Here is a 19,328-nt window from a genome sequence, read left to right on the forward strand (position 1 = left end):
TAACAAGCCCACAACATTTCTATTCAAAGCAAGCTAATCCCAAAATTACCTCAATAAAAAACGCTGAAAAAACGCCACAAACCCGCTAACGCCACGTGACTGCACGCGCCGCCACGCGTCACACCCCGAAAATGAGTGGATTGCATCACTTAATGTTTAGGCGGGCAGGAGAAACACCAGAAAGTTAACATTATTCTGTGTGAAAAAAATGTCTGCGAAACCTAATATTGCTCTAAAATACGTCACTATGAAACGAGTTTTTTTTTACCAATATATGAGTATTTTTGTATTTATTGTATTTAAAAAAAAATATTAGAAAGTGTCATTAAAATAGAGAAATAACTAAAAGGTTTTTAATTAAAAAGAAATTATCAGTAAAAAACGTTGAAAAAAAGGAAGATATTCGTAATATATTTTTTAAGTTTATTTTTGAAACTTATAATTATAATTATTATAAAACCCCCCTTTATGGACACGTGTATCAAAGAGGATGAGCACTCATTTCAAATTAAATTCATTCTTTCAATAATTACACCCTGTTTGTAGGTCACACCAAAATACAAAGATCTGTGCTTCCGTTCGTTGGGTTAGACAGCACAGGTCAGATTAGTTTGGGGATATTTATAGTAAGGGTAAGTATCCAACGTAAATGGACCTTTATCTTGCCTTGTAGATTAATCATTGACTTTGCCAGTTCCACAACATATTATAGTACTTTCTATAAAGAAGTGAAAAACGTTAATATTTACAAAGCGGTTTGAATTTATAACGTAAAGAGCGACCCACATGATCAAATATAAGTGACTCAAGCGCGTACTTTTCGGTTTTATCTGAAACATGGTTGCTCACATACGAAGCTGCTTTGAAAGTTTCATCATTCACTTGTTTGAAACTTAGTCAAATTAGTTTTTTTTTTCCATAAATGGCTCTACAAAATTCATAATTTTGACGTAGGTATCAATAGATAATCTTTGGATTCGAGGTTAATGCTTGGAGCTCAGCTTATACTGGTGGGGGTCGTGAATCGTGATGCGCGTGCGCCTGCCACGTGTCATCTAATGCTTTGAACTGGCTCTAACAAGAGTTTGATTTTAATCCATGATGTTCAAGGTTTTAATTTAATTATGATATCTATTTGAATAGGCCAATTTTGTCATCTTCCATTATGATGCACATGGCAAAAAAGGTTCATTTCTATTTTCTCTCCTTTGTTTTTGTTTTAATTCCTTTTTTAAGTGTCAATAAATAATAATAAATGAAGGCAACTTCATAATATAAGTAAATACTAATAGCTAATTTTGTATCACCCCTAAAAACATGATTATCAGTTGACACCCAGATAATTATCTTCTAAGTACTTTCTTGCTGAACACTTCAAGTTAAAAAAGAACACTTTAAAATACTAGATTCCAAGTCATTACAATACCTATAACCTTGATCCTAAAGTACATGCTCACATCTGTTCATTACAGTGTGGTAGCAACAATTACATTAATCACCAAGCTTGTTAATAAGTTGTAATGGATTTACGGCAGGAAGTATGCTGCGGGCGATAACGACAACTTTTTATACTCAACCGTATGAAATAACAATGAATACTTATTAGCCGTTTAATGAGTCATTTTTATGGATATGATTATTACTTGGTTGTGACAGAAACCATTTCTTTTTTGTTTGGTCTAGCCGAAAACGTCGGGTATGGTGTTTTTGAGACGTCTAAACATCAGCAAGAATTGAAAACCTTCTTTAAGAAGTCTTATAAAAATGCTGGATCATTTCTTTTTATAACTTAAGTCGTATAGTCATCATCATACAAACTCAAAAAAAGTTATTTTTCGAGATTAAAAACGACAGGTTGATGTCATGTTCGTTGCGTGCCGCCAAAATCATATCAGCAACAATAAATTATTCAAAATTCAAACTGACCAGCCCCTACTGAGTAAATACAGACACTGCAAGCTCAACCCTACGAATTAGAATAAAGAACTAATCATTAATATGGCCAAAATCAGCCGACGAAATCTGTCGGCCCTTCGGGAGTAGTTCGGGTTCACTCGGGTATACTCGGAGGCACTCGGGGACACTCGGCTCGTTTCGTGCGCAGCGGGGGGGCCCGAGACCTAATCGCTATAATGTGTTTATTGAATTACCGGCGTGTGCGATGCCACGCGTCCACTCCTGCACATGGTTCCTCAGTAAGTGGCGTCGTTGAAGGTGCGGTTTGATTTCATATTTTTTTGAGGGTACTTTTGTTAATGGATTAGAAATGGTAATGTTTGTCGAGATTTTTGAGTGATTGAGTAATTATTGTGAGAGATATAAGGTTAAATGGCATGTTAATAAGCATTTCGATCCTTGACCTCTTCAGATCATCAATTGAACAATATGATGATATTCGTGCAAGCCTGAGAAATGGGAAGTGTTTAAATGAGTGACATGAATCGATACAGCTTCTATCTGGGTATAGAGAAACCGATCCAACTGTATTCTCACTGTAAGTGGCCCCGTTTTTACTAATACGCTTAATTCAAAATCATTATCACGTGCCTTATGTACACCAGTACCTAACATCAAAGACACTACTTTATAGATACAATAACATCTACTCCAAGACTTTCCTCACAAACAAAACACAAGAAAATAAAAGTACAACGATACTGAGTGAAAACAATGCAGGTGTCGGATTACTGGCTACGAAACGTGGGGTAAAAGAGGGCTGAGGACATTAATTTAATTATCCTCCTCTCTTGGGAGCGTCTAATATTATATGGGAGTGAGGCGACCTCCCAGCATACAAATTCAACTGTCATTTTTTCGCGTGAGAAAAAAATCTCGCGAATCTGATTTTTTTTTGTTGCCATCCCTAGTGAGATCGGGTTGCGTGTGGAAAAAAATATAATACAAATCTGAAATGTGATGTTACTTTTTTGGGAATTGGTGTTGAGGTAGGAAATCTGAACGGAGGTTTTGTTTATCAAAATCAATAACTTTTCTATGAAGATATCTCTTAGGAATTTATTTGAACTTGATGTGACTTACGTGGAACAATTAGAATGATAGATACTTAGAATGATATCGGCTTTTAATGTAAATATTGTAAGCAAAATTGTTATCTTAAAGAACTTTTTTGAAAACGCATTATTTTCCATTTGTGAAGGGTGACAAAACTCCAACTGAATCATAATAATTTACTAAAAATGCCATACAAAATGGTCAAAACAAAACAGACACGACAACCACGTAAACCATACCGTCTCCTCACATAATCCCATTTAATAAAACGTTTTAAGGTATTAAAAGAAAACGCCACTAAAATCGAAGCATTCCAAGATCCAGATCCTTAATTAAACTCAAAGCACGTAGCACTCCTTGATTCAGTCCCCCCGGGGTAAATCCTCCCTCCCCTCTCCCCCTTTCCTTATGGACCGCTTAGATTTCCTCCCCCCACCTTGTGTGGATAGAATACTTGAAGTCCTGAATCTTGTACGAAGAATTGGTTTCGAGAGATTGGACAGTTAGTTTTATTCCACTTTTTGTTACTTGGAAAATGTTGGGTTAAAAAGAATTTGTTAGGGGTTTGAGAAATGTGAGAACCGGATGGAGGAATTAGGATTATTTGTGTAACTATGACGTGTCTTCAAGAATATAAATCCGTTCGAAACCAACTCATCAGCCATATAATCATGGAAGATAACGATACGGAAGTGATTCGTTTGACTAATGCACCATTTTTATTTGTTGTTGCATTCTTTGGGGCTTGCCTCAAGATAATCGAATTCTAATTGAATGAATATACTTCATACTAATGATTGCTAAAACATATGTTAATGTAAGGTTATATTCGGGTATCTACCCAATTCAATTTGAAGATTTCAGATCCTTTAGAGTGAGTCCAATTAAAATGATTATAAAGTCTTTACAAAGAAAAAATCAAGGGCGTTTTTTCTCATTTGCATTTTCGCTACAATTCCAACTTGAAATTGCTTCTTACGAATCCAATTACACGATAGCAAGCCTCTTTACACTCCAAAGATGTCTCTTTGCTATTTTTGAGTGCGAAAAGGCTTTAAAAAGTAATCAAAGGGGCTGTGAATAGAAAGTTAAGAACATTTGGCTCGACTGAGACAATTATGAAGAGTTTTATGGTTTCTCATTTTGTTCTTTAAAATCTTTTTTTTTGGGATTTCTCGTTCCAACTGCTATCTTTAAATGTTGAGTACGTATCTCGAGAATTAATTTTTAATTAAGATGCTGTAATTACCTTTTTTCAAGTTAATTTTTTTACGCTTGAATGTTCATATATGTATATTCACAGTACTTGAATTACCAAAGATGCTTACATCAATAATTACTTCTCTTTCACAATCACCAAAGCGACCATCACAACCCAGCTTTACATTTTAATTGCATTTTAAATGCTATCTCAAACCAAACTAATTTTCCAAATGCTTTTTAAATTCTTCACCGCAAACCGCAGCGGGGGAAGTAACGTTGGATAAAAAATAAAGAAAAACAAAGGAAACACAGCTACTGTGTAATTATTTCGAGAGCTAATGTGCCATTGTTTATTCCTGACTAATTAACAGAAGGAAGAGTTTTAAAAAATACTTCAACTCGGCCTTTGAGTAGATCAAACATTCATGAGATGGAATGAGAGAAGTCCATGTAATCGTGTTAGGCTGTCTTTTGTTTTTTGTCTTAATCACTGTTAATGGCATTGCTATGGCCTTGCTTATTAATGTGGTGGTCAGTGCATTTCTCTTATTATTTTCCTGTATCAGTTTGACAACTACGATGGCGTTTTGGTTTTATTTTAACTGATTACAGAATTTCATATTTATCTCATAAGTGCCCATATGTATATAGCTTATGACAGCACATCAGCTACATCATTACTTGAATCAACTGCCAACCCCTCACAATAGCAGTACAAAATGAATAATTTATCTCCACAATTAATAGCTCCAGCATCAACTAATTCTAAACTACGAACTTCAACACTAATGCAGGTAGAGCCAAACTTCCGGGCCCAATTAAACTCAAATTCAGCTCTTGAGGTGACAAATCGTGAGTCGTCGACGTTGACTAATCACCCGTTTAATTTAGCTGGCGTAATTATAAATAAAATTTCAACGATAAATTGCGCTGGGGTACATTAATCAAGAACTTGGGACACTGATTAAAATACCGTTCGTCCAACTATTTGCTAAGTTGATATCGTTAATAATTTACTCGTTGAGGGGGTTTAGGGCGAGATCAGGTGTGAAGCGTGGTTTAATTTATTTGGAACCGTTGACGTTTGGGTTTTGTTGGGGATTGTAACGTTGTCAACTATACGTGGAATATTTTGAGGAGTCTGCTTTGGATACAATGACCCTGAGAATGAATGGAGTAAAGATTTAAAAATGCTTTTGTCATTATTATCAAATAATATTCCAATCACTGTCTAAACCCGAAAAGGATATTTTTTACACATATCATTACAGCTGCAGCTCTGATTATTATAATGTTTAATACAGCAACGAGGTTCTCTTCAAGTAATAGTTAAAGACTTTCAAAGTGTCCTGGAAATGAAAATCCTCAAGCAATGTTTAAATTTTTCTACAAAATTTCATTATGAAAATTTATTCATCACTATCTGCAGACCACCCTATAGCAGAAACATGTGCCCAATAACTAACCCAACCCTTCTGTTACATCCCTTTTCGCAACGTATTGTAAAATCTGTAGCCATCTCACTCGCACCCACTGTCAAAGCAATGAAAACGGCGAATCTATGCGTCTGAATCACGGGATATCGCCCCCACCCTATCTTAAATGAACTGGGGAGATCTTTAGGTACTGCCGAAGGAACGTCTTTTTAAGTGTAAGGGATGTTTTCGTGTAGGTGTTAACTGTGGGGTAAGCAAAGTACATGACTACATCAAGTGAGGTGACGTCAGAACAAAACATGACAACTCCACTATTTGATCAACGGAAGCTAGTGATGCTATTAATAAAAACTTCAAAATTATGGAAAAAAAATTGCAATTTATTTATAAAAAAAAACCATATTTCAGAATGAAATAGTAAAGAAAACACCTCAAATATGAACATGAACACAAGAAGACATTAGCCTAAACAAAGACAAAACGCACAATATCCATGTTTAAAACATCTCAAGTCGTAAGCTCAACTTACAGAGAATTACAAGACAATAATTCACCGCAGTTTCCGAGTCCATTTACTTATCCGACATAATTCAGAGAGTTATGCTGTCAAAACATCTTAACCAACCCTCCAGATAATTAATGTAAGATGAGGTTCTGTTGTTTTATAATAATCGCGTAATGTCGCGGTTACATTATGGAGCGATCGTGTTACAGATACATAGGGTAAGGCAGAATGGGGAGATTTTGGAACGGTTTTAAGTGCAAGTGAAAATTTCTAGCGTTTTTTATTTGGCGATGAGTTTCTTTGAATTTGTATTCAGTAGTGCTGTTGGTGGAACCACTTTATACATGGAAATTTGTTGTTTTTTTTTGTTGTATTGATTCGATTTGGTGTCACAGGTTATGTTACCCATTGACGATATGTTAGCATGTCCTTAAATTTTAAACTACGTGAAGTAAATCTAATTGATTTTAATAAACGATAGAATATACTGAAATTGGAATTGAAGAATCATTATTCGATTATTTGATTCATACAACTTACGAATTTTAAAATGTATTTTTCTAGTAACTTAACCATTAATAAATATAAATCAGAATCGGAAAGTCAACTTTCAACTTCAAACCTCTATAATTTTGCTCTTTCAATCCTTAAACTCAACCCGTCTTCATGAATGTAAAATGTTGTGGTCTACTAGTCTACATCGTCTCACTAACACTTAAGTCTTGGTATAAGATTCGCTGGACTCTGCGGTACCTAAGTACCATTGCGATTTCATTTGACCGTTCTCACTTCCACAACAGACTTGATTGTATGTAAACAATAGTCCCGGACCCTTATTAAGTATTAAAAGGATGTGCCAAGGTACGCGGGGTTTTTATCCTTTGTCCCTAAATGCGATAGTGGTAGGGTTAAGGACCTGTGTTCTATTTGTGAAGGTGTTTTTTCTTCTCGTTTGGTTTTACATTTTTTCGACGTTGTTTTTTGGATATAAACATTTTCGTTACAATATGTTTGTGAAAAGTTTTTCTTTAAATTATCCTTTTTTCATTAATATCCTCAATGGATATTCGTAAAATTCAGCGGTTTTTCAAATTGTGTACTTATTCTAAGTAAGTGAAATTGTCGTTTCGTAGAGTCCAAAATACATGTCCACTTACCAGTATGAATGTAAGTGTGGCTTCTTCATATCCGATTTCTGGTGGAATCGCTTCCCGCAGTACTGGCAGGGGTAGGCCTGGTGTCCGAGTGGATGAGAAGGTGGGTTGACAGGGTGCTGGAGCGTTTGAACGTCTTTCCGCATTGCTTGCACTCGAAGACTTTCTCTACGCTGTGGACAGCCCTGGTGGAGAGGAAATGGCGAATTATTATAGTACCAAATCGTTAAAATTGGACGCTATTACTAAGACTTCGTTGACTGTCCGAAGACCAAGCTGTATCTCATGAACCACATAGTTAGACAGTTGAAAATTTCACAGATTGCTTATTTCTCTTCCCGGTTAAAACGGCGTAATATTTTTTCTCGTGTTACTTTTACTGTGTACTGGAATTGCTATAGACCACTTTTATTTTAGTAGGGGTATAGTTTTGTGGAGAATACGTGAACGTCGTTAATTAATCGGGAAATAACCACTGCACACCATATGTATTGGCTGATAAGCTACAGATTTAATTATGCATACATTTATCGTTTTTAAAAATGCGGAAAAAGTGAGTAAATAGGTTCCAAAAAAAGCCGGGCATTCCCAGAAATACAGCTATCGTTATAAATCGAAAGACCTGTAGTCATATCCAATTTTGGACGTACAAAATTCCTAGAATTCTTTGACATACGATATAACCCACCTGTGTTGGCTCAGACTGATTTCATGTCCAAAGGTCTTGCTGCACAGCTCACAAGCGAATGGCCGCTTCCCATTATGAGATCGTCTGCATGAACCCCAAGCCATGGGGAGTACTGAACATTTTCTCGCATTTTACGCAAGAATAAACATCTCCCAAGGGCAGAGGCCTGGATAAAGGACCTGGGGCGCCAAGCACAGCTGCGCGGAGTCGAAGAAGTTCTGGACCTGCTGCCTGCACAGCGTGGAGGTACAAGTTGCTGTACCCTCCCCATCCAGGAAGACCAAGACTGCCAGCGTCTCGCAGAAATTCCGCAAAAGGTAGTGGAGGGTAAAGGAATGGTCTTTGTGGCTGCACCCTGGGAGCATCAGGTCTCAGCAACGCACTGACGGAAAAAGCTTCCGATCTCTTGGTGGGGGGAGAGGTGTCTGGTGGTCTTCTTGGAGATGATGGAGGGGAGTCTACTTCGAGCTCGGGGGATGAGGAGCGCACTGATCTTGGGATTGTGGTGATGGCGCCCAGCAGGGACTGCCACAGCGTGAAGCTGGTGAAATGCCTTCGGGTCTGGTCTCATTGTGATGCTCTTCTTCATCTTCTTCCGTTCTCTCGCTGACTAAGCGATTGATGCCGAATTTGATTTCCTCTGTGAACAAAATAACCTTTTAGTACTAAGTATATTTATATTTTAACAGATGTCCCCGAAACTTCCTCAACTAAAATACTAAATTTACCGCGCAACAACATCGCAAGCCTTGCTCTGCTCCTTATAATCATAGCAAAACGTTTAAAAGCCTTAAGCATTTCACTATATATTTAAAAAAAAAAACGACTCCCGCAGTAAGGAATTTAATCCTTGTGTCGCAGGGGTTTTTTTATTCGAACCATTAGTTTTTGAGCTCAGCACAATCAAACACAAACTCTGAAACTTAATAATACTAAATTATCATAGATAAAATATATTTTGACGGAAGTCATGCTCTGGTTACACATTTTTTTTCTAGTTAATATAATGATGGTAGTTATTTCCTTATTTGGCTCATAATTTAGGTGATACATTTAAAAACTAACGGTAACATAGCTGAAAATGGAACAACACAACTATACCGCAGTAATATGTGTGTGTTGGTGTCTTTGTGCATGTGAGTTGTATGTTTGTCAGCCCCCCGCGATACAAGGGTTAAATTCCTTAGTGCGGTATCGTTTAAAAAAATAGAATTATTGAACAGAATAGAGTGAATCAAGATAGGAGGTTGAACAAATGATAAAATTAAAAAATATTGATGATTGAAGCATTGACAGCCATCTTATCTTAGATATTAACTATGAGTTTCTTAAAATAGTTATCTTATTTCAGCGTGATTTCTTTGATATAGACTTTGCTCTGCTCGTGGCTCGGGAATGACTCAGAATGACTGAGTTCGAAATGTCAAGACTTTCTATTAAATAAGGTGGAACATTGGAAGTCTTTGGAGGCAAAATTGCAAAAAAGAAACAATGATAACACAATGGTATTGACTGTATAGTATGATTACAGTGTCCGAACCAACAATAGATGCAAATAATGCACCTAACCCTACAATTGTTTGGGTCATAAAGACCCCACTGCGCAGGTGCCACACTTGTCGCTCCGAACGAAATGGGCCGTATCATGTCGCTGGAGCAAATTGACTTTCATCTGTTCAACCCTCGAAGCCCAACCCCCGTAATTAACACGTCGGGTCGTTTCGACCCCAATCTTTTTTTACAATTCACTAATCCGCGGGCGCGACTAAACGTAACTATTGCTGTTCAGTTTTGTTTGGTGTTCGTATTGTTTGATTAAAAATTGGGATCATACGAAATTTATTCAATGGAGTTTAGGCGTGATGTTTTTGTGTTGGTTCATAGTTATTTGTTAAAGCATAGTCAGTTTTGTTTTAATGTTTTGCGATGAGGTTTTGAGATGTTTAATTGATTTGTTTTTACTTCTGTCATTCCGAGCACTATGGTAGTTCACTTTGTTCAATATAACAATCTAACAACGGTTAGGTATTCCTGTGGTGTGTTGTTAATGTTGTCCGATCTATAATTCAGTTTATTTTTTTACAAAAAACTGTTTGAAACGCGAAAGTCTCACGCTCATTTCTTTTTTGTTTTTAAATTGTTCTATGATTATGAACAGCCAATTTAAGATTGAGATTAATCACACAACACAGCGACATCTGTCCAAAACGAAAAACACAACCACGATCAGGGACAATCTCCCACAAAACTTCATACATCATCATGTAGCCATCAACACCTCATCCAAAAACAAACATCCATCTCCAGACGAGACAAGCTCCACTAATGAAGAGGACCCCTATCTGAAACACAGCAGCTGTCGGCATTTGGAGCGGAACCAATCGTGCAACATCGGCAAACTTCGGCAATTGTCGGCCCTGACTTCCCCGACCCTTTGGAGTATTTCACGCATGGGGCCTCTTCGCACAATGCCCAGCGTTTAAGGGTTGCCTCTACACTTGTTTGTTTGCTCCCTACTGTTTATCGCCCTATAGTATTTATTACATATTAATGGTTATTTAGATTCATTGTTACGCCTCGACAGTATGCTCGAATTTATGGCAGAAAGTATTGAATAGAACCCTCGATGAGCGAAGGCGTTCTATTGTTGGACCGTAATTATGTGATATAATATTGGTGTTTGATTTATAAATTTGGCAATGTGTATTAGGCGTCAGTTTCGGGCCCTTACTACTAAATAAGTTTTTAATAAAATTAAAATAAAACTTTATTTATTTGTTTGTTTCCAAATCCGAAAGTGTTTAACCCTCAAATGTCCGTGTGGTATTAAATGTCCCCAACAGAAAATCTATGAAATATTCATTTGCGGTAATTACGATAATTAACAAAATGACCATATTCTACACGACTCAAACTGACAGTTGTAAGACAAACTGGTAACAATATGAAAGGCAATCAAATTAAGGCATTTTTAGCAAGCAAATTGGATTACAAGCCGTCTGCCTGCATTTTTTCTTCTATCCAAACAGAGCATTAGCGTCATTAACGTCGGACAATTTGCAGGCTTAATGCAATTTTAATTATAAAGGCGAGCCAGCCGCAAATTGCAAGCGATGCATTCAGATTGTTATTTTTCTGAAAGCTTTTAACAAATTAAAAATATGTATCGCGTATGTTGCTAACTATTTACGTATATGTTTTGTTGAAACTTAACCCTTGTTAATACTGATTCGGTAGTGTAAATGACCATGCCAAATAATGCCTAAGTAAATTATCTATTTCATAAAAACAACCTGCACTTTGGTCAACTGATATCTATAAATATCAAATTAGTCCGCCTGATATAGGACTTTCCAAAAACAATCGCCTATCTATTTTGATTTTATATTTTTATTTATCGCATAAACAAAAACAAAATCAAAATAGATAGGCGTTATTCTTACTATAGTTAATTGAAATGTCGTGTGACGTCACTTACCAGTACACTTTTTACCGACAAGTGACGTTATTAGCTCCCTACTTCCTTCATTCAACCATCTTCATACATTCGTATTTCTTACTAGCTGTTGCCCGCGACTTCGTCCCGTGGGTAGAAGATATAAGTTATGATTTATACCTGCCCTGTTTTTTTCACATTTTCCATTCTATCTTCGCTCCCATTAGTCGCAGCGTGATAGTTTATAGAATAAAGCCTTCCTCGATGAATGGTCTATTCAACACAAAAAGAATTTTTCAATTGGGACCAGTAGTTCCTGAGATTAGCGCGTTCAAACAAACAAACAAATTCTTCAGCTTTATATATTAGTATATATAGATTGGTCTAACGATAAAAAATACATACCAGTAAAAATGGTTTAAGTAAATCTTCCAACACTTCTCTGACAGATTCGTGAATTTGGAATCATTACAGTCATGATACACATTTTGGCAATAAAAGATCACTTCCATCAAATCACGTTGACGAACAATCATTTCTTTATCAATAAATATTTATATCGGACTATTAATTAAAATATAATTAATACTTATGTTTTACAAGATAATAACAGAAAATCTAGAATATTATCATTAGATTCAGGTGTATAATTAAAGTATTAATGAATTCTTCGTGACCTTGTAATGTAATAGGCGATTGATCATGTAATGACACTACCTAATCTAAATATCATTAAAGTAAAAGAAAAAATACCAGATATCATTAAACATATTAATTTATTATTAACATACTTCAACCAGGGCCTCCCCTTTGCTGTAGTCGGTTAAATAGTTTCTATAGTTTTGTGTATTATTTTGTACATGTATTTTGTATGTTTGCTTGTATGATTGTTACTCATCTAACTATCCGCAGCGAGTGTCGAGTGTCAGGAAATTTATTTCTTACTAAATCTTTATACTATTTGTAGTTATAGCAGCAGATAAACATCATCTGCGATTTCAAATGCCTAGCTATCACGGTTCATGAGATATAACCTGGAGACAAACGGTCGAACAGACGGAAATCCCAACAGATTGTCAAACAGCCGTGTCTAAATATTAGTGTTCTGTTACCCTTAGGATACAGAACTATCTATACATACAAAAACTAGGTTTAAAAATAAATTAAATAGATTTAAAGAATCTAAAACGTTTTTAAATGTCCATTCAAATTTTATCAAAATCGGTCCAGTCGCATTTATAGTTAAAAATTGCATTCTCATTGAGTTTCCAGCTACCTTGAAAATTCAGCCTGCTAGCTTATCGGGAAGTGCCTCGAAATTGAGTTTCAAAAATCCAACCGGAACGACAAACAAGAAAAGTGAGTGTATAAAAACGTCGCAAAATACACGCTCAATACATGCAAAAATAATTTCATACGTACCCTCTAAACACGTGTTCCAAAAATGCACTTTATTAAATACCGATTGATAACAATAAAATGCCAAGTCACGTCCGAATAGTTAATCAAGATTTGGTGTAATGAAACTAAATCATACGGGGGCTGTGTCAGATGAAATTTTAATATAATGGGTCTCTTTGACCCTAGAGCGAATGTAGAGTGTTATGTGTGACGCGTAGTTTTATTGAATTTTAGAGTTTTGTTGGTGATGGATTATTTGTAAGGGTTTTTGGCTAGTTTTAAAAGTTGCGTACCTGGGTAAGAACTCACTGCTGCCGCTGTTCAACCGTCTTGCTGTAGAACCGTTTGTTACCAGGCTGTATCTCATGAATAGCTAGGTAGTTGAATTTTTTATAGAAGATGCATTTCCGTATGGATAACTACAGAAAAAAACAAGTTTAGAAAGTTCTATGAAAAAGGGATTAATAATTAAAGAAAATCATCGCGTTGTGAAACCGCTCCAAATTATGAGGATCCAAATCGTAGATCCAAATTGGAGCTACGATTAAACAGACAGATACTTTAAATTTATAACGCCACTCTTTTAGCGTGGTTGTTTAAAAATTATAATTATATCTATAACTTTTCGTTCCTACGTTCCTGAGATTAGCGCGTTCAAACAAACAAACTCTTCAGCTTTATATATTAGTATACATAATTTATTGCACCTCAAAATGTTATATTTTAAGTTACAGTTGCAAAAAGGATAACACGATATCGGAATCTCTTTCATCCCGCAAAAATACTACTTTCTTTGAAATGTAGTGGTATTGATTCTGAACAATAAACATAATAAGAAATAACTGCGCAAAATACTAAGTCTATAGAATAAATATTTACATTGAAACGTGACCTCACTAAAATTCAAAGTATTAAAAACACTTTATTGACAAAAAAATAATTATAAATCAAATGTTATCATTCGTTGTAATGCCCTTATCAACAGTTATAATATGATTTTAATACCCTTTATCGAACAAGATTAAAAAATCAACGATTGTAAATTATCTACTTGTTTCAACGATTTGTTTTCTAAGGATTATAATTCAAAAGAGATTTTCTTGTATATATACTCATTTGGAAATGTGTGCTAAAGATGACTAATTTCTTTCGTTGCATTTTGATAAGAGTAAATGTTTATATTTTCGAATGGAGTAACAAAAATATAGTAGAGCAATTTTCAAATTTGTTATCAATTCGTTTGATGCGTCTTTGTATACTAAAACTACTTTATTTTCATTAATTATTAAGTTAAGATATTATGCCTATAACGAAATTGTAGAAAAGAGGTATCTTAGTGTATATTTTACATTGTCTGTATATCTGTGCGTTTGTGCGCAATTAACTAGGCATCGGCTTTAGGATTCAACTGTGGTATATTGGTAGATTTGACCTGTTCTTTATTCTGGGGTTTTATTTATCTACACTTAAAAAATATGCTCCAATTTGCCCAGAAATTGTAAATTATGCGTCGTTATTTGAGATCCAAAAAAAATATTCGGAGGCAGTGCAAGACACGCAATATTATGGTGTGGAATGTAACATCCAAATATTTAGAAATTACATTCTTTTTCTACAAGGATCATTGACGGATATATTAATTGGAGAAATGGTACAATCCAAAAAGCATTTAAAAGTCTATAGTCATTAAGCAATATTTTTAAATGATATGAAACACGACACATGTATCAATGAGAAGAATTTCCTTGATGATATCATTTTAAACATAGCTACATAGATATATATGGTGTGCAAAGAAACTAGATAATTTCAGGATAATCCACTTGAGGAACAATTTACCTGATTTCAAAGGAAAGAACCATTTTTAGCCATTGCATGGACTAACATAGATGATGTTATGAATTAAATTGCCTTTAAATTACATAAACCACAAATGTATAGTTCCACAGCTTTCACACAACGCCATCTAGCGTCAAACTAAGCAAACTTTGCATTCTTAGTTCTAGATAACTGATAACTTACGTAAATTATCTAAATACATATACAATATAGATAAAATAATCGTGCTCATCATACAAGCCAAAGCAAAAATTGTACCAAGTGGGAATCGAACTCACGACTTCCCGTACAGCAGTCAAGGACACTTATCACTAGACCAAATTTTATGGAATGAAAAATAATAAATGCATGATAATGAATTCCAAATATTATATTTTACTTTCTAACTTTATCAATTATGCCCAGGTTAACATCGTAAAATTATAATCAGGATTTATTTATACCATAGGTAGTTTTACTATACCTAGGTACTGAAATGATTGTCTCACACCTTGCTTTATTTATTCTGATTGAGATTTGAATACTGAAAAGTTTCCATTCAATATTTTTGCAGATAACAAATTGAGTTGTCTTGAAATGAAAAATAAAAATACATTAAAATAGCTAATGAGATTTAATGTAAATATCAGTAGTCACAGAAAAGTTATTTATGCTTCATATACAGAGATCATACAACTTTGAGGCTTGAAAAATCCTGCCTTCATCCTTTAAAGTATAAATATGTGTATTAATTTTGAAATAAAAAGACAGATTTCAAATAATCGATGTTATAAAAGTTAACCTGTTCTTTGCTACATTATAAAACCATTTTATTTATCTTTTCGTGCGTAATCTGGGATTTGTTATTATAATCCATTTCGGCGGGATTACACTAATCAAAGTCATTTGGTGGTCTACGTGATAATATAACTGGCAATGCCATGGCATAAGTTAAGTTTTCGAGATTTTGTACTTAATTAGTAAGTGGAATAAGTTCCAAATTCCTAAATCACAAATGACTCAGACATTCATGATCTGCTAGTTTTGACAATCATTAATTATTTTTGAGAAAATATTCCATAGCTTTATTATTATACCATATTAGTGCACTAGCTGTTACCGCGGATACGGCCATTACAAATTGAGATTAAAACTATCCTATGTGATAATCCAGATCATAAACTATCTGTGTAGCAAGTTTCGTTTAAATCCGTTAAGTGGTTTTTTAGTGAAAGAGTAACAAACATCCATTCAAACACAAACATTCGCGTTTGTAATATTAGTATCATTAGTGTGTACTTATGGTCAGTATGAAGGTTTCAACAACTTTCAGTAAGTTTTTAACTATCAAAAAAGCTCCCAAAATATCCTATCATTTTTTTATCAGACTGCTTTCATTCTCAACTTCCAATTAAAACAAGAATACCAGTGTCAGTAATCCGTAAATCAATAACAAGAAACTTTATGGAATATTAAACATTAATTTAAGAATGATTGATTGAAACCTCATTTTTGCGACATGTACCATTGCTGCTATAAGCTCTCGCACATTCACATAGTTACCTATACGTACTGTTATCCAACATATCGATTTATTTATCTTTACAGCTTTGTTTTCACGAATAAATATATATGTATGGATATCTTTCAACCTTCAAATTACTGCTTATATTGTCAATGTCAGTTTTGCTTAGCAATCAATTTTTAAATCACGGGGTAAGGTTTTTTAACTGACTTCCAGAATTTTGAGGTTTTTATTTACGATTTTATAATTTACAATGAATTAGCTTTGTTACCATAAAAATGCCATAAAGTTTTGCTCACTATGACTGTACAAGTTGATAGATCATGGGTTCAGCTGCGCTTGACACGGTCGACCAGTAGATGGGTCACCATATTTGTCATAAAGAGTACTCCGTGTTTCGGAAGGCACGTTAAATTGTGGATCCCGGCTGTTATTCAAACATCTTTGACAGTCTGACAGCCAGTCTTCTGAAAGAGTATCATGTTTCCCAGGTACTCCTTGTAAAACACTGGTACTTAGCTGAATCCGGCTAGACTGGAAACCGACCCCAACATAGTTGGGAAAAGGCTTGGATGATGATTTGTTATATTTTGTCATGTGTTTAGATTTGTTTGACATATTAGTCATATATTATCACGAGAACAACATTAAAAAAATTCAATCAAGATTTTATAAAAACGCTTGTCACCATGTGTCACTAACGTTAAGATATTGTCTTTTTATCAAAATCTAGGGTTTTTTTAATGCAACTTTGTTTGAGGTAAAAACTCTGAATTCATGAACTGAATCACTGATTCTGTAACGTACAGATGTTAGTTGTCATTTATTTATTGGTTATAGAGGCATATAGTTGTTGGTTCTATTGCCACCCAGGACAAATGTTTGTGTAATGAGCACAATCATTTGTCCTGTTTCTGAGTGTAATTTATCTAAATATATTATAGATGTAATTTGTTTTGAAATATATTGTTTATCAGTTGTCTAGTAGGTACTCAAGCTTTGATTAGTTTGAGACTAGAAAGTTTTTAAAAAATAATCGGTACAAAGTCCAACAAAACTATACTTGCGCTATTAGTCGTTCAAAGATCGCCAGATGATAACACATATTCTGTCAAATTGAAGTACGAAAAACCACAAATCTATTGATACTTGCCGACCTAACCAAAGTTCAGACATGATTCTATCTAATGTCTATCTATCTCATCCTGAACAGAAGGCCTAGACGTGATATTCATAACACTAGCATCAATGCCCATACGTCTACGATTACACGTAACGCTACGTCACAATCTCTATAGAGTGGTATTAACTATGTCAAAACGATAAATATGACAAATCAGATATTTCGGTATGATCTAAGGATTTCGATATCGACACTGGATTAGAGTGATCCCACCCTGAATTTTATAAAGATACCAATGTCACGTCACACATACGCGATAGATAAGAAATGTCATGAGATTTTTTTCAATTCGGAATTCTGGTTGCATTTGTTTGGGAACCCGATGTTAAAAACCGTTAGGAATATTTCAAATAGAGAATGTGATAGCAGATTATGAGTACAATTTTCTTTTTAAGGTTTGATAATGTTGCCAATAGAAAAAAAAAACAGTAGGTATAACATTATAAGTGTTGCCAATGAATTTTAAATATTTATACATATCAGTGTCTTTGAAAGACAGGTGTTAATGATAAGATGTGTGACGTTTAAATTGGTATTTAGATAAATGATTTAGAATAGGGCTTTTTCCTTAACACTCTTTGAAATCCTTTTAAAAACTGTTAGATATACATATTGTTTCATTCATTCCTGCTAACTAAACTAAGTTTCTACTATTAGATATAATATTTACAATTCCATATTTTTCATACAGGCAACTAAATTTGCAAATATTACACAACATTCACAATTTTTATTTTACAAACATCTCCCAGAATTAAAACTTCGTCTTCGTCGGTTTGGACAAACATTCAAGTCAAGCACTAAGACTCCCAGACTCAGAACACGCAATACAAACGTACACACAAATAATTGCCTTACGCGGGGATCGAACTCACGACACTTCGCGCACAGTGGCTTTGTTGCGGTGACTTCTGCCACTCGGCTATCCTTGTCCTAATCAAGTCTCACCTAGTAGTCAGTTTGTTTTAACTATTATTTCGGAATTCTTTTGTTTTTATTCTGATTCGTGAACTTCCTCTGCCTCATGCCATGTGTCAGGTTATCAAAGTACCGTGTGTCGTGACCTAACGCTATCTCGGCGGCACCTTTGTATGCGTGCCCCGATTTCTCTTCTAAATGCTTCTACGAATTATTTGCTGAAACAATAGCACGTTTCATGTTTGTGATGTATACCAATTTAAAAATACCATCCTATAAGTTCACATCATCAAATTTCAACTCTAATTCAAAGCGATAAAGTTGTTAATTGCGTGATACTGTTTTGATTAGATGGTGCTTGTATGTTTGTTTGTCTGTAAACGTTGACGAAACTGCGGTGTCTTTGAGATTAAACTCTCGTTTGATAATTGCCAGTCAACATAACGCCAAGATTTGTGATTATGACCAGTTTACAAGGTTTACTCTTTAATAGTTCCAGCGCGTGTGATTGAGGTTAATTTCATACTTTAATGCTTGTTAAACAGAACGACAGTTAAATCTTGCTAATGAGAGAGAGTTTTGTTAACTGTCCTTGAATTAAAACTTTGATTACGTTTTACCATTTTTTATTTCATGGCCTGAAAGAGATTAATAAAATTAACTATGAAGACAGGAAAGAGACTTCCAAAGTATTTCTCTCATAAAGAAATTTTCAATCTATACATAAAGAAAATTGTCATCTACACCAAAAACATCTATACAAAACAAATCCAAAAACTGCCCGACAAACCAGTCATAACGGACGGTAGATTTTCAGATTAGTCACCCCACCGAGCTTAACAAACAAACAAACAAAAGCCAAACAGACCAATACCAAAGGGACAAACATCAAACAAATAGTCGCAGGCAAAAGTCACGCAGCAAAGGTTACTAAGTCTTGGACTTTGCCGGACTTGGCAAACATTTGTGAATAACAGGGTAAACAGTCAAGCGGTGTCGTGACCGCTTGGCAAATATTGACGGTTATACCTGGCCGTCTGGCACGAATT

General features: G+C 34.9%; 1 protein-coding gene across 1 annotated transcript in view; it reads right to left on the bottom strand.

Annotated features, from left to right (window-relative positions):
* Positions 1-19,328, bottom strand: part of LOC113501055 (zinc finger protein GLI4-like) — a 58,307-nt gene that overhangs the window by 17,443 nt on the left and 21,536 nt on the right. Inside the window, 6 exon segments of the mRNA XM_026882044.1 lie at positions 7,314-7,332; positions 7,334-7,389; positions 7,392-7,495; positions 7,999-8,091; positions 8,093-8,498; positions 8,501-8,638. Of these exon segments, the coding sequence (XP_026737845.1) occupies positions 7,314-7,332; positions 7,334-7,389; positions 7,392-7,495; positions 7,999-8,091; positions 8,093-8,498; positions 8,501-8,638 (816 nt within the window).

Source organism: Trichoplusia ni, chromosome 15, assembly GCF_003590095.1.
Source record: "Trichoplusia ni isolate ovarian cell line Hi5 chromosome 15, tn1, whole genome shotgun sequence".
NCBI lineage: Eukaryota > Metazoa > Arthropoda > Insecta > Lepidoptera > Noctuidae > Trichoplusia > Trichoplusia ni.